At 34.6% G+C, this 25,174-nt stretch overlaps 2 protein-coding genes across 2 annotated transcripts in view; both read left to right on the forward strand.

Moving 5' to 3' along the window:
* The first annotated feature begins 3,048 nt into the window (after window positions 1–3,048).
* On the forward strand, window positions 3,049–11,435 carry LOC129887211 (probable prolyl 4-hydroxylase 4). The gene is made up of 7 exons (XM_055962209.1): window positions 3,049–3,262; window positions 3,923–3,980; window positions 4,077–4,181; window positions 8,775–8,832; window positions 9,689–9,864; window positions 10,717–10,786; window positions 10,891–11,435. Exons 1-7 carry the CDS (start codon window positions 3,141–3,143, stop codon window positions 11,187–11,189), a joined length of 888 nt encoding a protein of 295 aa, XP_055818184.1. The 5' UTR covers window positions 3,049–3,140; the 3' UTR covers window positions 11,190–11,435.
* A 5,440-nt stretch (window positions 11,436–16,875) lies between these two features.
* Window positions 16,876–25,174, forward strand: part of LOC129884152 (uncharacterized) — a gene marked incomplete at its 3' end in the record, with an annotated part of 41,176 nt that continues 32,877 nt past the window's right edge. Inside the window, exon 1 of the mRNA XM_055958500.1 lies at window positions 16,876–17,067. Coding sequence (XP_055814475.1) covers window positions 16,876–17,067 — 192 coding nt within the window. The remainder of the gene's footprint in view (window positions 17,068–25,174) is intronic.

The raw sequence follows: 25,174 nt of genomic DNA on the forward strand, positions 1-25,174 counted from the left end.
GAAGCAGCCAAAAGGATTTGAAGTCAAGGGAAAAGAGAATTATGTTTCCAAATTAAAGAAGAGCTTGTATGGTCTAAAATAAGCTCCTAGGCTATGGTATAAGAAGTTTGGTTCTTTTATGAGTCAGCAGGGCTTGAAAAAGACTTTTTCAGACCATTGTGTTTTTGTGCAAAAATTCTCTCATAGTGACTTTATCATCATTTTGCTTTATGTTGATGACATGCTTGTTGTTGGTTAGAATGCTTGCAGGATTCAAGAGTTGAAGCAAGAGTTGAATAAGTCTTTTGTTATGAAAGACTTGAGACCAATAAGGCAGATTCTTGGCATGCAGATTATCCTTGACAGAAAGGTCAAGAAGTTGTGGTTATCACAAGAGAAGTACATTCAGAAAGTACTTCACAGATTTTACATGGACAAAGCTAAGGTTGTCAGAACCTCTTTAGCTATGCACTTCAAATTGAGCACAATGCATTGTCCTTCTAGTGATGCTGAGAAGGAAGATATGAAGAAAGTTCCTTATGCTTTCGCTGTTGGTAGTTTGATGTATGCAATGGTGTGTATAAGATCGGATATTGCTCTTCTAATCCAGGAAGAGAGCATTGGAATGTTGTAAAGTGGATTATGAGATATCTTTGTGGCACTTCTAGTCTAAGTTTGTGTTTTGGAATAGGCAAGCCTATTCTATGTGGTTACACTGATTGAGATATGATAGGTGATGTTGATACTCGTAAGTCTACTTTGGGCTACTTGACTATTTTTGCAGGGGGAGTTGTGTCTTGGCAATCTAGGTTGCAAAAATGTATTGTTTTATCTACTACAGAAGCTGAGCTTGTTGCTGCTGTTGAAGCTTGTAAATTGTAAAGAGTTACTATGGATGAAGAGACTTTTGGGGGAACTTGGTTTGCTCAGAAGAGGTATGTGCTTTATTGCGACAGTCAAAATGCTATTCACATTGGCAAGAATTCTACATTTCATGGTCGATCTAAATACATTGATGTGAGATACCATTGGATTCGAGATGTGTTGGATTTTAAGTTGCTTGAACTTGAGAAGATTCATACGAATGATAATGGTTCTGACATGATGACTAAAGCTTTTTCAAGAGGAAAGTATGAAGGATGTTACATAATCGCCGGTATGGCAGTCTCCTCCACATAGTCGAGAGGGGGAGAATTATTGGATTTTAGTCTTTTTTCCTTCGTATGTGGATAAATAAAAGCCCAATTTGGACTAGCCTCTTTGCCCAATATTATGGTGCATATGTAAGACTTCTTTTAGGTCTTATTTTTCAAGAATCAACAAGAGAGTATAATAGCCACACGTAGAGAGAAAAGTGAGAGAGTGCAGATTTTCGCACAAGTCCTAACAACTATTTTCAAATTGCGATCTCCACTTCGTTTCTTGTCCGTTTGAGCTGAATTTTGGATAGCTTGTTCCTTTGAACTTAATATTTGATTGAGAACTGACAGTGATGGTTTTGGAGTCCTGTAGCTCCAGATTTTAGCTTGTGAACAGTAGCTACATTTTGGTGATTTTGCACCTTTCTTCTCTAGGTCTTTGGTGTTATTTTGTAGTTGTTGTTGCTCTTTGTTTGAAACTTCTTTGGTGGCCATTTTGGAGAACACTTTTGTAACTCTTGTTGATTATAGTGAATTTTTTAGTCCTGTGGTTTTTACTCTTCACATCGAAGAGGTTTTCCACGTAAATCTTGGTGTCTCGTATTGTTTATTTAATTTTGCCTTGCCTTATTTATTTTGATAATTTTTTTGCTGTCCCAAACAGTGTTTGTGCTTGCATTATTTTGCCTCCTCTTGGTTCAAATAGAAGAAAAAATTTAGATTTGAATTTCTTCCACTACTGCCCTGTCTTGCATCTTTGTTTGTGCTTGCCTTTCCCAACATATCTCCCCACCAAATTTCATCCAATTTCTTCTCAAATTCGTCCCACTTACATTTAAATTCGTTCAAATTAGTCATTTTGATTCTCATTATTAGCCACTATTATTATTATTATTAATAATCTCATTTCTTTCATAACCATTATTTTGTAACTTTATTTTTGAAAGAAAATAAAATTCAAAATCAAGAAACCAAGAAATGATGAAAATAAAAAGAAAAGAATAGTGAAAATATAGAAAGAATGAGGGATTTGTGGAGAAGAAGAAGGAGGAAGGTATGAGGGATTTGTGGAGAAGAAGAAGGAGGAAGGTGGCGGGGGTGCAACTGTAGGGTGAGGTGGGGGCGTGGCTATAGGGTAAGGTGGGATTGTGAAGAAGAAGAAGGTGGTGGGGGTGAAGCTATGGGTGAAGAACTTGGAGGAGGGGCTGTGAGGGATGGGGTGTAAAGAAAAGGTGGATCTATGGGGAGTGGGGTAGGGGCTGAATAGGGTGTAGGGATGGAGGGGTGGGAGGTAAAGAAAAAATAAGTATTTTTATTTTATTTTTTAAATGTATATTATTTTTATTTTATTTTTAATTGTATAATAATAGATATATCAATGGGTTCATATTTTTGTATTCTTCACTTGCTCAATTTTTTTTGCCACGTCAGCACTTTAGGGTGAAAAATAATTGAAAGGTAAGTTGTTAAGGGGGTAAATAAATATAACATAAGTTTAGTTGCTAAAGTAAGTTTACGTGCCAAGTTCAGTGGTGAAATAATGTATTTCACTCTTGAAAAAACGTTATTGAAAGTTGAAGTTGTGTTTAGATATGTATTTCACATATAATTTTTTTTGAAAGTTTTGTGAGGATTTTTTTCTTAACTTGAAAAACAAAATTTCAAATCTTGGAGGATTAAGTAAATTTTTCTACGACTCTCTCCTCTTTCCTCTCTTGAATAATAAAATGCTTCCTAACAAAAACTATTCCATATCCAGGAATATTCAAATTCAAATTAAAATAAATAAGGACTTATTACTTTATTACTACCTTTGTAGGTACAATTGTATAATTAGGCCAAATTCAAAAGGCGGTTGGTACAATAATTTTCAAAAAAAGGGATAAAAAGAGAAATAAAAGAAGTAGCACATCGTACCAACTATATATAGCGACCATCTGTTTCATGTGCTGAACATTCAAGTGACAGTTCACGCGAATTGGATTCAACATTTTCCCAAGAAAAATTCCAAACTTTCTTTCCATGAATATGTTCTACCAGATCTTCACTTTCTTCTTCTTCTTGATCGCTGTGTTCGTTACTAAATCATCATGCTCCGCAATCATTAATCCCTCTAAAGTCAAGCAAATTTCATGGAAACCTAGGTAATTCACTGTTTTCCCACTTCAAAAGCTCAATAAATTGGAATGTTATCGGGAAAAAAGTCAACATTTTAAGTTTATTTTCCCTGTAATTTTGGTTTGTTTTCCGATTTCGGGGTCAATTTTAATTATCCCCCCCCCCTCCCGTAATGTTATAGTGTTCCACCGATTCACGATCTTCTGCTTTTGAAGCTAAGAAAATGCGATAATGTTGCAAAAAAGAAATAGAAGCCAGTTTTATGATTTTTCCTGTAACATTGTAGTATTTCACCGATTTAGCTTTATGTTTTTCATGGAATTGTATGTATTTGACTATCTTCTGGTCTCAAAGCTAAGGAAAGTGCAATATTATTTTGAGGAAAAGAGGTTGATTTTATCCTTTTCCCTGTAATATTGTATTGCCTCTCTCATTTAGCTATATGTTTTTCATGGAAACAGATATTTCACTATTTTTTGGTTTTAAGGCTAAAAAAAATTATTTTCCAATAATGTTGCATTTTCCTCGCTTTAGCTAGTCCTATTTCATGAAAAGATAGTTAATCCTTTATTTTCCTGTTTCTAAGTGTACACAGTTGCACAATTTTGAGGAAAGAGCCAAGTTTTTTGAAGTGTTTCGTAATACTATAGTGTTTTACGAAGTTTGCTAGTTGTGACTGTTTGCAGAGCTTTTGTGTATGAAGGTTTCCTTACGGACGAAGAATGTAATCATTTGGTATCTCTTGTGAGTATTAATTTCGATTTATACTTTTTTGAGAATGTTGGATAAAGTTGTTGAGATCTGTTTGTGTTGGAAGCTGAATTGTCAATTGTGGTGTAGGCAAAAAAAGAGTTGAAAAGATCTGCTGTGGCAGACAATGAGTCTGGGGAAAGTAAGCTTAGTGAGGTCAGGACTAGCTCCGGAATGTTCATTAGCAAAGCAAAGGTTTTTTCCTTTTAACTTTCCTCATTATCGTATTACTGTATAAATACTGCACTTTTATTGTTTATCTAAGTTGCAAAAATGAGTTAGCAACTAAGCAAAAATGTTTGTAATCTGAAAGTGTGACATGTATTTGTAGTTTTATGAATTTCTATCACTTAAGTGTGGTAGAGGATCATTCCTGGGTCAGAAGATCTTTTTGTTGATGGATCTGTAGCTTGACCGGGTGCACTTGTATGGTGGTTCTTTAAGAAGTTTATACCATAAAAAGACATGCTTTATAATGAAGAGTAGTGGTTTCTTCCAGAAGCATTGAAATGAAAGAAAAGCAAGCTGCTCCCTACAGGCATCTGTTACATTCTTCTTCTGTTTAACTTTGAAATAAAAAGATAAATTGTTAATAGCAGAAACTCTGCCTCAGCCCCAAACAAGTTGGGGTCAGCTATATGAGGCTATGCTTCCCAATTAGATTCATCTAATGGCAACATTACACAAAGTAAGAATACAAATGAAAAGTACTAGAAGTTCTATATATTTCCTACCGATTATATGATTAAAAATATCAGTTAATGGCTTGTTACTTTTGTCAAATTCTTGCAATATCCGGACCCAAATGTTCTGTTCATTCAGGTGTATAGTAATGTAGGAATTTAAACGTTAATCCTTTTGTCTATGGACTCCATTTGCTGTATTTGAAACGTTCTTTCTATGCCTCCACGTTTTCTTTGCCGAGTTTTCATGCAATTCAGTTTTATTTATTAAGAGGTGATATTGTTTCTAAGATTACTGATTAGGAGGATGTCATTGATGTGATCTTGTGCACAATGAGAAGATATCAAGTGTTGAAACATTATGAAGCATGAAAAAACTTTGAAATTCTTGTTATGTGGTAAATTATTTTTGTTAAATTTTTCTAGTTGACGCGGATCTTAGGGAGTGTGTGGTGGAGGTAAAGAGGATCAGTGATAGGTTGATGTTTAATTGTTTATTAAGCTAGTTGTAGGTAGGCTTATTGTGAACATTGTTAGTGCGTATGCACCCTATGTGGGCCTGGATGAGGAAGTCAAAAGGTTCTTTTGGGATGATTTGGATGAGGTAGTGAGAAGTATACCGAGTTGCGAAAATATTTTCATTAGTAGAGATTTCAATGGTCATATCGGTACAAATTCTAGTGGTTTTGATGATGTTCATGGAGGTTTTGGTTTTGGGTAAAGGAATGGTGGCGGGGCATCTCTATTGGAGTTTGCTAAAGCTTTTGAGTTGGTTATTGCTAACTCGTGTTTTTTGAAGAGGGAAAATCAGTTGATCACCTTTATCAGGTCAGTAGCTAGGACTCAGATTGATTACTTACTCCTCCGGAAGGGTGATAGAGGCCTTTGTAAGGATTGCAAGGTCATTTTAAGTGAAAATATTACTACCCAACATAAGCTTTTGGTGATGGACTTGGGGATTAAGATAGATAGGAGAAAGAAGACCCTTTATGACCGACTGAGGATTAGATAGGGAGCCCTGACTCCCGCACTTTCTCTGGAGATGAGGGAGAAGTTGATTGGTTTGGGGACCTAGTGTAGTAGCGGAGAGGTGAACAACATGTGGGACATGACTGTTGGTTACATTAGAAAAGCAGCTACCGAGATTCTAGGGGTTTCGATAGGCATCTTTGGTGATCATCAAGGAGATTGGCGGTGAAATAGAGAAGTTCAAAAAAAAGTGAAAGCTAAGAAGGTTGCGTATACGGAGTGGTTGGAGTGCGTGGATAAGGATGATAAGTGTAGGCTTGAAGATATCTATAAGAGGGCCAAGACGGAAGTGAAGTTGGCGGTCACCAGTGCAAAGACAACAACTTTTGAACGCTTATATGATGAGTTATGGGAAAAAGGTGAGGATAAGAGTTTGTATAGGCTCGCCAAAGCGAGAGAGAGAAAAGCCCACAATTTGGATCTAGTAAAGTGCATCAAAGACGAGAAAGGCGAAGTGCTAGTGGATGAGACCTCTATCAAGCAAAGGTGACAAACTTACTTCCACAGACTCTTAAATGAAAAGACAAAAGACATTGTACTAGGTGATTTGGTGTACTCTCATAGTCTTCGGGACTTTGGGTACTGCAGGTGTTTTAGGGTTGAGGAGGTTAGACGTGCTATTAGCAGGATGAAGAGGGGGAGAGCAACCATGCCTGATGAAATTTCGATGGACTTTTGAAGAGTACTAACAAGACAGATTTGGAGTGGTTGACTAAGTTGTTTAATGTTATTTTGAAGACAACTAAGATGATCGATGAATGGAGGTGGAGTACTATGGATCCATTGTATAAGAACATGGGTTATATCCAAAATTATAATTATTAAAGGGGTATCAAATTACTAAGTTACACAATGAAGATATGGGAGAGAGTGGTGGAGATGAGGGTGAGGAGTGGAGTGTCAATCTCGGAGAATCAATTTGGATTAATGCCGGGGCGGTCGACTACTGAAGCAATCCATCTTATGCGAAGATTGGTGGAGAAATTTAGAGAAAGAAAAAAGGATCTTCATATGGTATTCATTGATCTTGAAAAGGCCTATGACAAAGTTCCAAGGGATGTTTTCTGGAGGTGTCTAGAGGCTAAAGTGTCCCGATGGTGTATATTAGGGCGATAAATGACATGTATGCTGGAGCCAAGACTTGGGTTAGGACGGTGGGAGGTGACTCAAAGCATTTTTCTGTTGAGATGGAACTACATCAGGGATCTGTGCTGAGTCCTTTTCTTAAAGCCTTGGTGTTGGATGAGCTGACATGGTCTATTCAAGAGGAGGTTCCATGGTGTATGCTATTTGCGGATGATATAGTGTTGATTGATGAGACTCGGGACAAAGTTAATGATAGATTGGAGGTTTGGAGACAAAATATGAGTCCAAAGGGTTCAAATTGAGCAGGACCAAAACAGAATACTTGAAGTGCAAGTTCAGTGTTGCGATGGATGAAGAGAGCATGGAAGCGAGGCTTGCCAATCAACCTATTCTCAAGTTAGAAAACTTTAAATATCTTGGATTCATTATTCAGAGTAGTGGGGACATCAATGATGATGTCACGCATTGCATTGGGGCAGCATGAATGAAATAGAGGTTTGCCTCTAGAGTCCTGTGTGATAAAAAGGTACCACCTAAACTTAAAGGTAAGTTCTACAAAATGGTGGTTAGATCAGCGTTGTTATATGGAGTGGAGTACTGGACAGTCAAGAACTTGCATGTTCAGAAGGTGCATGCTGCGGAGATGAGGATGTTGAGATGAATGTGTGGTTACACTAGGAGTGATAGGATTAGGAATGAGGTTATTCGAGAGAAGGTGAGAGTGACCCTTGTGGCAGATAAGATGAGAGAAGTGAGGCTGAGATGGTTTAGGCATATGTAGAGGAAGGGTGTCGATGCACAAGTTAGAAGGTGTAAGCGGTTGGATTTGGGGGTTATGCGGAGGGGTAGGGGTAGATCGAAAAAGTATTGGGGAGAGGTGATTAGATAGGATATGGCGTTGTTCCATATCATCGAGGACATGACTTTAGATAGGAAGGAGTGGAGGTCGCACATTAGAGTAGAAGGCTAGTAGGAGTAGAAGGCTAGTAGGGATAGAATGATGTCTTGCATTGTGACGGTTTAGGATTGTCATTGTAGTTGTGTTGTTATTTTCTTTTGAGTATCTCAGTATGTTGCAATTGTTATTGTTCTTGTTCTTGTCTTGTAAAATTTGCATCGTTTTTGTGTTTTTGTCATTATGATATATAAATTGGTTTTTTTCTCATATTTGGGGCCGACACTTTTGAGTCGATGGTCTTTCAGAAACAGCCTCTCTATCTTCATGAGGTAGTGGTAAGGTCTGCGTACATTCTACCCTCCCCAGACCCCACTTGTGGGATTTCACTGGGTATGTTGTTGTTTTCTACTTCCACCATGCTTTTTTGGGTGTATGAGTGTGTTTCTAAGCTGGAGGACCTCTAACTATCAACAGCTAGATCACTACTAACTGATTGGTGGAATGTTAATTAGTGCACTTGGTTGGAAAGATCTACAGTTTTATTACATGTATCTGTGCAATTTGTATGGAGTCCTTTCCTAACCTAGGAGGAAAGTTTGACATATAAGATTAAATTGAAACTATCTCTACAATCATAAATAATAGATTGTAAGCGTTGAAATTTTGAAATCTTGCCTGTATGTTTGTCTGAATAAAAGCACTAGTCTAAGTCAAACTTACCAACTATTTATGAGAAATGGGGATTTGAGATCCATTTGTGATTCTTCGTAGAAAATAAAAGATATGCATCAAATTAAGGGCCCATTCCAGTCAAGAATAACTGTCTACTTGATATACAATTTTTATCCTCAGTCCTGTATGTTTGTCTGAATAAAAGCACTAGTCTAAGTCAAACTTACCAACTATTTATGAGAAATGGGGATTTGAGATCCATTTGTGATTCTTCATAGAAAATAAAAGATATGCGTCAAATTAAGGGCACATTCCAGTCAAGAATAACTGTCTACTTGATATACAATTTTTATCCTCAATCCTGTATCTTCGATTGTGTCAGCTCTTCATTTTGCCTCTTTTTTATTTTTTTGGCTGCAGGATCCTATTGTCACGGGGATAGAGGAAAAGATAGCGACTTGGACTTTTCTACCTAAAGGTCTGACTTACTCCGAAGGATATCACTACCTAGGATAGCCAAACCATCCATAATTAGTGGCAAATTTGAAGACTCTTCTTAACTCCCACTTAAAGTATGTCTGGCACATATAAAATGAACTTGATTGCTATTATTTACTGACTTCAAGAAAATATTGTGGTAATTGATTCAACATCAGTAATTGATCAATCCAATTATACTTTGTCATCAATCCTTAAATAGATTGGGCGTTGGAATTTTGTGAAGCTTTGCAAACGTTTAGGATAATCTTTATAAGAAAAAGTTGCACGGTGTGATGCTAAGAGAAGACCATCAGGTAGAAGAAGTGAAGAAAGTATGAAATCATAATTTTCCAAGTTATCCCATCTGTTTCTCTGTTCATTTAGTCATATATTTGTTATTCTGTTTTATCTCTCTCACACACACATATTGATTATTGCAAGATTTTTTATGCTTCTTATCTGTGTGCTCAATTGAGAGGTGGTATTTTAATTTTATTAACTTATGTACTGTCTAATACTTGTAATACTGTTAAACTATCCATCTTTGTCAAGTTCTGAACTTTTTGTCTTACCATATTAGAGTCAGTGCAAAGAAATATAAGTTATGAGTTGATTCTCTGGGGTAAAAGAGGAGATAAACTAAAGATTGAGCAATGTACGGTGTTAGTAAAGTAACATGTTTGAAGGAAAGTGCTGTTTGAAGGATTTGGTATCTTTGGCTGTGGTTTTATGAAATCAATTTTATTCCAAAATCTGTTGTTATAGACTTTAGATGCTTTCTTCACTCTCTTTATGGTCAATACTATGATAATGGGTTCCAAGTTGAAAACTTATTTCTTTTTTGTCTCCCCCAGAGAATGGAGAAGACATACAAGTTCTAAGATACGAGGAAGGACAGAGATATGAGCCACACCATGATTACTTCACCGACAAGGTTAATATTGTTCGTGGTGGACACCGGTTAGCCACTGTACTCATGTATCTCAGTGATGTAGAGAAAGGTGGTGAATCTGTTTTCCCTGAAGCAGAGGTTCGTTTGTGTTTGTCCCCTTTTTATTCCTTTGCACTGATACAAGCATGAATTAACCCGACTCTATTTTGCCCATGTATCAGTTTGTTTTATGCTACTTTGTCCCCTTGAAATCATCATTTGAGATAGGTTCTCAAAGCAGAGATTAGTTTAGAAATTCATCATGATGATGTTTTTAGGAAAAAAGTGAAGAGTTTATTTTGCAGCATATCTGGTTCTACCAGGGAGAGTGGAAGGTCAAAGGATAAGAAGCTCCTTGGTTTGTTTCCCTTCAGTGAGGTGTTCATCACTTGCTTCTAGTTGTTTGGTAGGATTTGAAGGGAAACAAAAGATATATATTTCCTCCTTGTGAACCAGTTCTAGAGTGATGGAAAAGCTAAAATATGTTTCACTTCTGCATCCCATCCTCTTTGACTTCCTTATCAATATAGGAAATAACCTTCAGCTACCTCCTTTGCTCTTCTCCATCCTTTCTTTTTCACCTAACAAATTATGATCAAGGATAAATGTCATTCTTTACCTTATCATTGTTAAGAAATGGCTTTGGCCTAACTCAACTCTAAAAGCTAGCTCATGATGTAGGAATTGTCCAAGACCATACAAGGAAGAAATTTATCCCATCCCACATCGATGTGGGACACTAACACTCCTGCACGCCTAAGTTCATTAAATAACATGGTATCAGAGCAAATAAAGGTCTTGGGTTCGAGTCTCACCACCACCTATTATTAAAAAGAATTTTCACATGCTTGACACCATAAATAAAATCAGGCCAGCACGTGTGGGGGCCTGTTGAAGACATAATTAAAGTATATAAAATGTGCTCTCGATAAAAACTGAATATCTTTTCAGGTATCTACCCGACGTAGGTCAATGGAAGCTGACAACAGTTTGTCTGAGTGTGCGAGGAAGGGAATTGCTGGTGAGACTACCATACATAACTGTTCAATATTGTTGCCTTGTTCCAGTTGCTACAAAACCTAATCTGCATTTGCTTCTGTTACTCTTTTTCTGGGAATGTTTCAGTAAAACCACGGAAAGGAGACGCACTTCTTTTTTTCAATCTCCATCCAAATGCCGTTCCTGATCCTATGAGCCTCCATGGTGGGTGCCCCGTTATTGAGGGTGAGAAGTGGTCAGCAACAAAATGGATTCATGTAGATTCATTTGACAAAACTGTGGGATCTGAAGGAGGACATTGTGCCGATCAGAACGAGAATTGTGAGAGATGGGCTGCACTTGGGGAATGCACCAAGAATCCAGAATATATGGTTGGAAGTACAGACCTCCCAGGAAGCTGTAGAAAGATCTGCAAAGCTTGTTAACTTGTTATACTTGTTTCTTCCACTTAAATCAATTCAGAAACAGTACCTCTATTTTTCTTTTTTCAATTGTTTGTCTTCTGTTTTCCCAGATGATATCATCTGTCTGGTCGTGTTCTTGCTATTTTACTCAATTTTGCAAGTAACCTTCAACAATTTGTTTTCTTTCTTCCAGAGCAAAGTTCGACTTTGTTGTGGGCGTCACACAAACACATGTACACTACATATATATGTAAAACATTACGAGAATGTGCAGACTCATTAGGTTTTGTCACTCTAATACAAATTGAAAGTCTTCTTATGCACCAATTTAGAGATTGGTTATTAGTGAATGATATGTAATGAGTGGCTCATTATGGTGCATCCATTATCTCACAAAGTTACTAATGGACTTGACACACTGATGCGTCGGAAATAAGAGAGTTAGGAGTTTTTCTAGTTTATATTGGTCTCTTTTCTCATTTGGAATTTAAGTTTTCATTCACTGCTGCTAGAACTTTTCTTTCGTACGGAGTTTACACATGTTTTTTGATTTTTTTTTCTTAAACGAGGTGTTTGATGGAGGTATTACGCACTGCATCAATAGTAAGTGTAGGAATACACATAAAATAGTAATATGCCTATTTAGGGTCGTTTGATAGAGTGTATTAAAATAATGCTAAATAGAGTGTATTAGTAATGCTTGCATTAATTGTACATAGAATATTTCTTATGCATTGTTTGATTTAGTGTATTAAAAAATAGCATGCATTGCATAAAAATATTTATTTACAAAAATATCCTCCACAATTACGATGAAAAAGATGTAAAAGGAATTTTGAGGGGCAATTGAGCCTTTAACCATAATAATGCAAATATTAAATTCTCTTGCATTACTAATACCTAGAAATTCATGGTATTAGTAATTCAAGTTTTAATACACAATATAGCGTATAATTAAGGCTGTTCATGGTTATGGTTAAAAACCAAATCGAACCGCATTCCGAACCAAACCGATTAAAAAAATTAAAATTTAGTTTGGTTTGGTTTTAAATTTTGAAAATCGATACTATTTGGTTTGATTTTGATTTTACTAAAAATAAACCGCGAAATAACCAAACCAAACCGAGAAATTATATATATAAATTTTATATTTATTTATTTATTTATTATTCATAAATAAAATATAAATATTTTATTAAAATTTAATTGACTTAAATCTTTAACTTTACCCTTTTCTCAAGCTCAACACTTAAATTTTGGTATATAAGTTTTTTGTATCCCTCCCCCATGTGGTTCCTCAATTCTTGAGTTTGGGGGTTATTTTTTTGCTATAAAGATTTGACCTTTTGATCTTTGGTGTATAATGACTTTAATATTACTTAACTAAATCACTTTTTTGTGTAATAATAACTATAATATTGCTTAATTAATGAATTGAATCTATAGTAGCTTTCGTGTGGATTGTTCATGTAATAGGTGCTTGTAACTATCAAGATGCAGATGACTTCAACAAATTCATTATTTTCAAACTGAAAAAACCCAAAAAATTGAATCAAATCGAATCAAACCAATAATAACCAAATTGAAGGTTATTTTATTGGTTTGGTTTGGTTTAGTTTTAGAAATTTAAAAATCGACTAAATTGGTTTGGTTTTGGTTTTAACCAATAACCTATCCAAACCGAACTATGAGCACCTCTATGTATAAATTAATTATACATGCCATGAAAAATTATACCAAACAAGATACTACTAATACACCTAATTAATGCATGCATTATTTTTGCTAACACACTTTACCAGGCAGACATATTTTTGCAAATATAAATAAGTATTGATAAATTGTTCCACAATTTATTCTAGAAATATCCTAGACATGAATAAAATATTATGGACCTCCATTGAAAGAAAAACGGAGCAAAATCGACGGATTATGTATCTTTTATTTGCAGCCAAAGTTGTTCATTTTTCCTACTGAAATTGAGTTGCTCCAAATCATTCTTTGAATCTTAAGGAAACAAAGCACAATTTCACAAACTAAATGTCTTTCTTTTGTTTGATTGATGTCTATTTTTGAGAAAACATTTTTTCTTTTTCTTATTTTTGACCCTTGTATTTTCTTTCTAAAGATTAATACCAAATTTAAAAGAGAAGAATTAGCAGTTGACAGTTACTTTTAATGTAACCGTTCCCTCATCTTTTTAAATTTGTGTAGTTCAGATATTCAAAACAAAAAATGAATCTGATCGGGTCGGGTCGATCCATATGTGTGACCCATGACCCATAATCCATCATCTCCCACTTCGCACATAATGGACAAGACCCAAGCCAATATGACATCAACTATACACACAATTCATACTACAAATAGTTCGTTCGATCAGTGAGCATCAAAAGTTTACCTTTAAGGTTTTACAAGCTCACAAAGGAATCCAATCACATGTGGAGGGAATTCACTATTTATATGAGAATATTTTTACTCACAATACCCGAGACATCATATACTACTTCAGTAGTTACAAATCTAATTCCTCATCCTCTTATAGAGGTGAACTCGAGTTTATTTTTAACTTTATATACACAATTACACTCAAGTGTAATAGCCGGCTTGTTTATACAAGTTAAATTATTCATTTTAATCATCTTCCCTTTCTACTCGAATCCATCTGTTCCAAATCAACTGCTTTCCTAGACATGCATTGCATTACCAAATCACTCATGGCTATTAGTAACATGCTAAAGTAGCAACACCGATCGAAACTTCAAGAAACAGTAAAATGTTAAAGGGTATTCTAATGAAAAGTTAATCGAACTTTTTCGGGATCTCACACAATGAAGAAGCAGGGAACCATTCTTTCATCAACCTATTGATCGCTTAATACACGTGGTATGAAACACGTGCTACGATGTTTTCACCTTATACTGGTGCATGTGTTTCATTATTTTAATTATCCAACATCGTACAGACCTTGGTCTAGATACCTCTAGATGTCTAATCCGAGTTTCTCTCTTCAATGATCCTCAAATTCATTTTCTTAGAGAGACTCTTGTTCGGTATATAAAATAATTCATCTCATGACAATTAAAAACATCTCTTCACATTCTCTGATTAAAGCGATTGCTCGTGTGAGAGAGCAAATCTCGCGACTTATCTAACATACTTTATTTCAAAAAATATTATCACATTAATATAAGATATGAATATAAATTAAATAGTTTCTATTGATGAGAATGTTATAACAACCACATTGTTTTACAACACATAAATATCATCATATCCTACGCAAACCTAGAGCCTTAACATGTTTCTCAAACAAGTCTCTATAAATCGCTTTTGTAAAAGGATCAACTATCATTTCACGAGTAGGAATGTATTGTAAATTTATTTCTCCACTTGCTACTATGTCTCTCACAAAGTTATACTTGATGTCAATGTGCTTACTTTTACTGTGATACTTAGGATCCTTTGTATATGCGATAACCGCCTGTCTGTTGCAATTTAAAATCATGAGACCCTTAGAATTCTTTGCAAGATTCAAATTCTCAAAGAATCACTTTAACCAAACAACTTTTTGTACTGCAAATGTACAAGCTACGAATTCAGATTCCATGGTTGAAAGAGTTGTGCAAATTTGTTTCTTACTTTTCCATAAAATAGCACCATCATTAAGTAAGAAAGCATAACCGGAGGTTGATTTTCTATCATTCTGATCACCAGTCCAATCAGCATCTGTGTAACCTCTCAGGAGTAAATCAGATCCACTATAGCATAGTCAATAATCTACAGTTTATAACGACCTAGCCCATTGTTACTAAAAATATCTGTGGTAAAGATATACGAATCTTATTCATTATACGGTTAGGATCAATACCTTGATATGTGAGTTCATTAGTTGTGAATTAGGGTCATACTATGCTCCTATCTCAAAGTTGACCTGAAAGTGTCTTTCCTATTTAGTTTTGGACTTGAGTTCAAACTAAGGTCTACTTAAGACGACCATATCTCTCCGTATATAATGAACTAGGTGGCCCATGACCTATCAAATTAAAGGTCTATGCGTCTTCTTTCCAACGCCACTGAATTTGCCTTATTTGGAGTTTAGAGTAAAACGTTATGCCCTTTTACTAAGTATTATCTGTGCTGAAGTCGTTGTGGCGGGAATTAGGCCATTGTGGCGGGACCATCAGAGCGGGATGGTCCCGCTGTGGCGGGATAGACGGAATTTAGAGTCGAGAAAACCCCCAGAATAATTTATTTCATTCCTACTTCATTCTTAAATAACCAGAAGTGACCTAGGGAAATTTCTAATGGTATCCACTCCAATTTGTAAGGTAAGTAATTTACTCCCTAAACTTGTAATTCAATTCCTAGAACCCACAATTATTGGTGGATGATCATTGAGGGAGGTTTTTGGCTTGAAACTAATGGTAAAAAAAACCTTCGATGAAAAAAATCATAGGACTGGCTTGGAATTTGGGATTTTCATATAATCTGGAAGTGCATAGGTCATTTGTGATTGATTTTGTATTATGCTATTATTTTAGACCAAGAACAAGCTAAGTTTCACTAAAGGAGTCAAGGTTCGCAATCAGACTTCTGCAGCAGTTGCTTGGCGCCTAGGTAGGCTAGGTTTTCTCAATTGAATAGTTATAAATCTGTTCCCATTGCATAATGTATCGTAGATTGATGGGAGATTTCATGTTTAGGCCTTCGAGCACAGAGTCTAAATAGCTGAATATGTTTTTATTGTTGTTTATGGTAGGAATGTACTACGTGGGTTATGATTATGTCGTGACTAGTGATAATAGTCTAGTGCTTGATTGTTAACCTTAATACTTCTTGTTGATATGGTTAATGGTCCTTGTAAAGTTAATGTGTAAGGAAATTGCTGGATTAGAGTGAGATATTGAGACTTATGATAATCAAGGGGGTGTCAAGTATGGGGCTATTGATCTATATAAATATAGGATATATATATATATATATATATATATATATATATATATATATGTGTGTGTGTGTATGTGTGTGTGGGTATGTTTTCATAGTGACAGTTCCATATGAAATGGTTGAGTAATGCGCATTTATGAAATAAGATGAAATAAAACTAATAGAATGACTATTTGTGAACAATTACATGCAATGATCCTGATTACTTGATTGTGCAAGTATGTGAACTATTTGTTGTGAACTGTGATTATGCATTGTGATTGTGATATGGGATCGAATGTCACATTTTTGACATATATATGGGATCATATGTCATGTTCTGACACATATATTAGATCGGATGTTACGTTCTGATACATATATTAGATCGAGTGTCACATTTCGACACATACTAAATAATGGATCGGGTGTCATGCCGACACACTAATAATTAGGGTATGGGTTCCATGAGAGAACCATTGTGTGGCTATCATCTGTAAATTGATCTTGATTATATGTGTAATGATAGAGAAACTGACTTGATGATAATTGAGCATGCCCATTCTGTATAATAATTGATATGAAAGGGCCGAAGGTTCGAGTGTTACCATGTTAACAATTATAATTGAGATTTACATGGTGAAACTGTATATTTCTCTTAAAATGGTAAATTGGTAATGTGCTTCTCTATATATGCATGTTCAGATTATGTTATGGTTGCTAGATGCATCTGTATCGTAGGTATGAGGCCGTGGTAAATAATCGGTAAGCAGTTGATATGTGGTTTAATAAGAGTAGTGACTTAGAGTCAGATATTGATGGTGTCATGTTGGTATATGTGAAAAAAGGGATTGGGGGAGAAGTCAGAGTTACTATCTCTGGCCAGGCCGCTCTGGCGGGAGGAATCCCACTGTGGCGAGGCCGCCAGAGCGAGATAGGTCCTGACACAGCAGGACAGTATAGTTATGAGGTAAGTCTTAGTTCACTTAAATATTTACCTCTTCCAAGTGAGATGTTAATCATTCTAGGGCCAGGTGTTAGTGTAAAAGCTAAAGGCAATAGACTTGTTAGACAAAGTTAGTAGTGGCCCATAGTTTGAAAACTCCTCTATGTGGTAGAAGGGGCCTTGATCTGTATTAGAGTTGGCACTAGACCAACTAGAAGGGATGAGAGTTAGTCTTGAACGAATTTAATGAAGTTATCGAGAATAGTAAAAGTTGCTCATAAAGGTTTGGCGGTGTATTTCTTAAGAGCATATTTTCTTCTTGTTGATTTATTTATATTATGCAGTGGGTATCGGGTTGAATGATGATTCTTACCAATATGTGTTGTTTCTACTGATACTACTCTTGCTATGCCAATTGGCATAGTCTGGTTACAGGGTCAATGATGTTTCTTAGGTAAAGACGAAGATGATTCTCCAACAGCTTCTAATACTCCTTCCTTATGGTGGAAGCTATGTCATTACTTTATTTATACTCTGTATTCTTTAGAAGCTCTTGTACCTGTTTAGACTAGTATCTTTGGAAGTGTTAGTATGTTTTTAGCAATAAAACTTAGAGTTTTAAAATTTTCAATTATGGTGTCTTCCTGACTTTTTATTTTGGTATTTGTCAATTGTTAAACTTTCGCATGTTATTTCTGTAAGGGTTCTCCTATGTAGGTGTTATAGTAGATTCCCACACAGCCCGTGGATTGGATCGTGACACAGTTCCCTTCAGATATCGAAATATTCTCTTCACTACTTTTCAATGGTCTCTTCCAGGGTTGGATTGATACCTGCTAACCAGACCAACGACATAACAAATATCTGGGCGCGTATACATCATAACATACATCAAACTCCTGACATCACTCGAATATGAAACTCGATACATGTCTTTTTTTCCTAGTCTTTGGACATATTTCAAGGCTTAAAGTTTTACCTCTTGCTACAGGAGTATCCATAGGTTTGCAATTATTTATCGAAATCATTCCAATATTTTCTTTATGTATGTTTCTTGATATAAACTCAAGAATTTCTTAGAATAATTTCTTTGGATCTTAACACCCAATATATAGTCTGCTTCACCCATTTCTTTCATATCAAATGACTTTAAAAGCGATGACTTGACAATTTTTACATATTCCAAATTATTTTTGGCTAATAAAATATCATCCACGTAAAGAGAAATAATTACAAACTTTCCATTAGACTTTTTCACATAGATGCAATGGTCTTCATCGATCGTGGTGAAATCAAATGAAATCAACTCCTTATGAAATCTTAAGTAACACTGCCTCGAAGATTGCTTTAGGTCATAAATTGATCTTTTCAATTTGCAAACTTTCTTTTCTTGGCCTTTAACAACGAAACCTACATGTTGTTCCATATAAATTTCCTCGTTTAGTTCTCCATTGAGAAAATACGTCTTCACACCTATTTGGTGTAATTCTAGATCTAAACGTGTAAAAATAACCAAAAGTAATCGTATAGAGGTAAACTTCACAACTGGTGAAAAAGTTTTCTCATAATCTATTCCAACTTCTTGAGTAAAACCTTTTGCCACCAATCGTTCTTTGTGTTTTTTCTATTGACCCATTCGATTTGCATTTAACCTTGAGAATTCATTTATTACTAATAGCTCTACGTTTCTGAGGAAGGTCAACTATATATTTGTCACAATCCAAGCCTAGGGCCTAGACGTGACATGGCGAATGAGGAACCCGAAAGTACCTCAAACAAGCCTTTTAGCATTCTTTTAGCCTTTCATAGGTAATGATGATAAATAAACAAGCGGAAATCATAATAGTAAATCTTAACTTACATATGTTCAATAATACCTCTAACTATTAGATTTAACGGGGCTAAGATAAGTCCCTAGCTCACCCTCAATCATAATAGAAGAAATGCCATAGTAAAATATCTTAACATATCATAAGCTAGAAAGATAAAGGAGTATTGTTCCTGGAATATGGGATCTCACCAAAAGTAGTCTTCAACGAAATCTCAACTAGCCACGTGGAGGAGAACGAGGAGGAGCACTGATCTCTATATGGTGATATCATGTAGGCAAAACAGTATGCGTTAGTACTTTGAATGTACCAAGTATGTAAGGATGCACGAACATTGAGGAAACATTAAAACATTTATGTAATATGGAACATAATGTAATGCATGCATAATAAATCATATAGATATCCTTTAAAACATTTATTTTGTGGGAAAATAATCATAACCGACATTTAAGACCATGCGAGCTATTACATGGAATCCAACATAACCCCCTACGTTGGCCGGGGAGACTACTTGCCAGGTAGAACTCCGTCAACTTCATTCATTTCTTTAACTTTAACTTTAAGGGCTTTCATGGATCCATTAGCTTAAGCCTACTAGGGATCCTATGTTGACACATAGTTAATGAGACAAGGGGTTTCTACTAGGATTCCCTTACCGAATCCCACCTCAATGCCTTATTCGGTGCTAAGTCAATCCCACTGAATAGTTTAATACTTCAAAATATTCATAGCATATAACTTGAGAATTCAAACATCATATTCGGTAGAATACCTCATTAAAACATTTGATAATTCAAATATGCAAGAATTGTCCTTATTGCATAAAGAATCCATCATTCATATCATTTCATCATTCTTTCATTTCATAAGACTCCCTTTTGATCATAGATATTGCTTTCATAAATATTTATTTGGAGTCAAAGCTTTCATCTCAAACTTTATTAAAAACATAGTAAGACTAGGTGGGTTTATATCACTTCAACTTGCAAATATGTATGTAAATAAATATACATAAATACTTTGAAATCCATTAATTAAAAATCATACTTTAAACCACCCACCATGAATTTCAAGAACCTTTAAATATATAAATAGATGAATTACTTGCAAACCATCAATTCATACATATGAAATTATGTTGCATCAAAATAGACCAATAATCATTAGTTTAACCATGATTCATACTATTAAGTAAAAAAATAAGAATTATCATAAGAAAATATTACTTGAAATCAAGAGACTTAATTGAAAGAGTTTTTGGACTACATGGGTGGAAGAACCCATGGATAAACGCCCACATAACTTAGAGTAAAGCTTAAAGAAAATAAATATAATTTATCATATAATCAAAATAATTTAGACATGAGAGTGGAAGGAATACTCTCATTGAAGCCTTACATACCTGAAATCCGAAGCTTTAGTCGAAACCGAAGGACTTAATGAACACTCTTGAGTCCTAGATTTTCTCCCCGCCGGAACATTTTGTGTACTATCCGGAGTATATTAATCACCAGAATAGTATTTCTTCACTACTAAGAACTAAAACTATATTTGAGAATGAGTAAAAAAGTGTATAGAGAGAAGAGTTGTTTGAGAAAGCTTGATGAATAAAATGAGGAAATAAGGTGGATATTTATAGGTGTAGAAGAGGGACCTAACAATAAATAAAATAATTATAAAGAAAAAATTTGAAAATTTAATGAAAAATTGTGATGTCATGGGTGATGTTAAATGGAGGACAATTGATGTCATGAGTGATGTCAAATGTACCTAGATCTTTTCATGGTAGGTGAGATGAGTTATTTATAACAAAATACTCTTTTTCGGAGCTACATTTGAATACAATAAATTCCTTATTAGGATTTGGTGTCTCATAATAATTGTAGATATGGAAGTCTAGTTTCATATCGTTCAAGAATAAACCAATTTGGATAATCCTACAGTGAGATATGACTTTTCTTCTATAAATACTCCATTCCATCACAACATCCTGTCTTACAATAATTAATTTATTTGACCTACTTAACCTTCGAAACTTAAAATATGGTCTTCACAAAAGTTGTAGGTAATGATCTTGTGGTTACTCTGAAATTTGAATCATCCAATTTGGACTATGCCCACAATACAGAGGATGTATTATTTTTAGGAGAATTGAAACATCGTATACAACGTTTTTAGGGGATGTTACAATATTATACTTTGCTGGTTTTCATGGAATCTAATACTTCTTTCATCGCTTTTAACCATTCATCCTTTTTAGGGCTCAATAAAGCCCTAGTCACAGAATTAGGTTTATCCAATTTTGTGGGAGATACCAAGAAAACATAATCCTCAATCTTGATCGTTTAGGTACTCCTTTTCTTGTACTCTTACGTAATAGAAGTTCAGATTCCTCTATAGGATTTTCGAATTCAAAACTCCCACTAGGACCTTCAATTATTTCTTGATCAATTATCCAATCAAGTATATCCGATGACATTATCTGATCTTTTGAATTCAACATTTCATAGAGAGGATCTTCTTCATTTATATCACCTTTTTTGGGAAAATCATTTTCCAAAAATCTGACATCTCATGATTCAATTTCAACAATACTTCCATCTTCTAATTCATCAATGAACACATACCCTTTAGAATGTTCTGAATAACTTATAAAGATACATTTCTTTCCTTTTGGACTTAGTTTACCAAATTCACCAAAACTAACTTTAATATATGCAGCACCCAAGGTCGTCAATCATTCAGGTTTGTTTTATGACCAGTCCAAAATTCATAAGGAGTGGAAGGTACTGATTTAGAAGGCACTTTATTCAATATATAAGCCGCAGTTAATAATGCATCTCCTAGAAAGAGATAGACAAATTTGCCTGCGCTATCATTAATCTTATCATATCCAACAATGTTCTGTTCCTTCTCTCAGCTACACCATTTTGTTGAGGTGTATAAGTAGTAGTTAACTGTCTAATAATGCCTTTTTAGTACATAGTTCTTCAAATTATTTTGACAAATATTCACGACCTCGATCGGCTCTTAAAACCTTTATTTTTTATCTAATTGATTTTCAACTTCATTCATATATCTTTAAAAGAACTCAAGTTCTTCAGATTTATGAGAAATCAAATAGACATAACCAAAGTGCGTGAAATCATCAATAAATGTGATGAAATATATGGCATCAAACCTTGCCTTCACATTCATTGGACCACAAATATCAGAATGAATTAATTGAAGTGGTATCTAAGCTCTTTTAGCCTTTCTAAATGGTTTACGTGTAATTTTTTTAGCAAGACAATTTTCTCAAGTTGGCATATCAATTTTGGAGAAAAGACCTAATTGCCCTTCCTTTGCCAAACTATTCATTCGATCTTGCCCTATGTGACCTAATCTTGCATGCCATGTAATAACATTAACATCATTGTTACTAGAATAATATGTCATTACACAATGGTCAACATAATAGTCAAAGTTGAAAAATTATAATCTAAAACGATAAAACGATCATACCATAGTCCAAAACCATAAAAGACATTGTCTAGAATTATTCGAACACCATTACGATTAAATAATAGATCAAAACCAACATCTAAAAGTACAAATACATATATTAAGTTTCGTTGAATCTCTGGAACATATAGGACGTCATGCAACATTAAAGATCGGTCACCACGCAAGTCCACTTTGCAAGTGCCTATCCCTTTGACTTCTAGTCTAGCATTATTTCCTACATAGCTCCACCTTGATCCAGGTGAAACTCTAAAAAACTCCACAAACGCTTCTCGATCGACTCACATAGTTGGTGGATCCTGAGTCTACAATCCACATAAGATAGGATTCAATTAGTAAAGAAGTGATAGAAACATCTGTAGCACTAAGAGATGCATTTAGAAATGCTACCTTTTTTGGCTTGGTACATTCACGAGAAAAATTCTCTGGAACTTGGCAATTATAGCACTTCATTTTTCTCTTGTCTCTTTTTTTTGAAAAAACCATTTTCTCTTTTTGGAATTTGGATTTTTCCTTTGTTAGAGGGTCCTTCTCCAGACTCTTTGTTCTTTCAATTTTTCTTTCAATTCTTCTTGCGCTTGAAGCCTAAAGACTTTGTACCACCTGACTTTGCCACAAAAGCATTAGAAGCAGTTTTTATAGCACCAAGCCGCTCATATTCAAGTTCAACATAGAGGGCAACATCAGAAAATGTTTTGATACTATCATTATGGGTCAAGTTAACCTCCAAATGTTCCCAGTTGTTGGGAAGAGACCGGATCACTGCTTGAACTTGTTTCTCATTTGAGATAACATGACCAACACTATTGAGTTGGACTATCATGTTTGGTATCACCCTAGGATATTGTTTGACATTCTAATTATAACGCTTCTTGTAAGTGTCAAATTTTATAGTCAACTGTCGAAGGTGGGTCACAGACGTACCTCTATATGTTCCTCGCATATATGCCCACATAACATGAGTAATTGGTAATTCCTCACATTCATGTATGAGGTCATCAACAACAGAACTAACTATTATTCCACGTGCAGTGAAATTAGCCTTTTTTTCAAGCTTTATAAGCTTCAAGGTCTCTTGTGTGTTGTGCAGTGTTACCCTCTTCCGATTGATTCAAACATGGTTTATACCTTCGAGAGAATTTTGCTCTTCCAGTACATATCATATTTTATGACTCCATATGTCGTAACTATCACCGTTCAAGTTTTCACCTTTGTTCAAGTCAGCAATTATATTTTTTGATGCCATGTTTGTAATTAAGAGATAAACATGCAAGTATTTTATCAATTTTGCATGCTAATTACACATTCAAGCAAATGATTTCACATAAAGGTTTCATGTATAGTATAAAATCGAAAGGACACTTAAGAATTCGATCATCATCTACTAACTAAACATTTGACCAAAATTAGAAAATCATTTCTTAATGTGTATTAGAATGATAGCTTTCAATTAAGTCGATGTAAACTCAAGTAAGTGAATGAAATTCATATAAAAGAATAGAAATAACTATATATATAAAGTTAATAAACATCTTCAAGTTACAAGTCAATTTAAAGATGAAAATTATCCCACTAATATTCTAGATGACTTATGTACACCCAAAAAGGCTCGTTAGGCCAAATCTCATGATAAACATTAATTAATCTTCCGCCCCAAGGATCACATAGAGAATTTGCTAAAATAGCTAAAGCTTCCCAATCCGAGATTTCTAAATAGTTTTCTAGTTCTATACGTTTTAATTCAAACAAATGAATAAAATTAGCAACAATAATACTTGGGGACATCTTAAAAGACTTGAACTCTATTAGTTTTTTCTGTCCTTCCCTTCTTATAACCCTTTCATTTCATAACAAATTTTGTGTTGCCTTGGGGACACCATTTCGTATGATCTCACGACCTCGAAAATATGCCCTTCGACTACGTGTTCTCCCACTTTGTTTCTTTGCTCGACATCCAGTACTCTCACTTGGAGAGATTCGAGTTTGTTTCCGTTTAGCCATTTCTGAAATAGGAACAAAGAAATAATTAGAATGGTTGTACCATTCAATGTGACAACATATGTTACTATTACTTGTAGAAGACAAAAACTATCTAGGAAAAATAAGGACTAAACGAATTTTTTTCTAATTAAATAAAGATCAATTAAATCTTTTATCTAATTCATAAACAAGTCACCACAATTGATCAAAATATCAAAAACAAGATTATAATCAATTTGACCCATTCAAAAAAATATAATCTATCGAGTATATTAGAATTTTCTATCTACATGAATCATACAAAAAAAGGGTACCAATTCTATCAGTACTTCATTAATCTCCTTAAAATAATAAATAAAGTATTAAAGTGGCTTGGTATTTACATGATTTTCAAAATAAATGGTACCAAAAGTCACATTACATGTTATATTATTTCTTATAAGGAGAAAAATACTGTTGATTCCAAAAGAGAGACTGAACACGTTTTTCAAAAAAATAATGAACAAACTTGTCACATCTCACTTTTGGTCTTTTGGAAAAAAATAAAGCAATAAATATAACATGTTTGTCTCATTCAATTCAAAAGAAAAGATTAGATAGTACTACATTTTCTGATAAAAGGAAATGTATACCCACTTATCCTAATAAAATTTCAATAAAGTCAAAAGTGTTATAAAAATAACTAGCTTATGTTATAAAAAATAACTAGCTTGGCAAAATTAAGTAAAATTATTGAAAGAGAGATATTGAGGGAAACAGAACACAAGAGAGAAAGAGAGGAATTGCGTATATGTATTTCTGTTCTTCACGTTCTT

Source organism: Solanum dulcamara, chromosome 4 (genome assembly GCF_947179165.1).
Source record: "Solanum dulcamara chromosome 4, daSolDulc1.2, whole genome shotgun sequence".
NCBI lineage: Eukaryota > Viridiplantae > Streptophyta > Magnoliopsida > Solanales > Solanaceae > Solanum > Solanum dulcamara.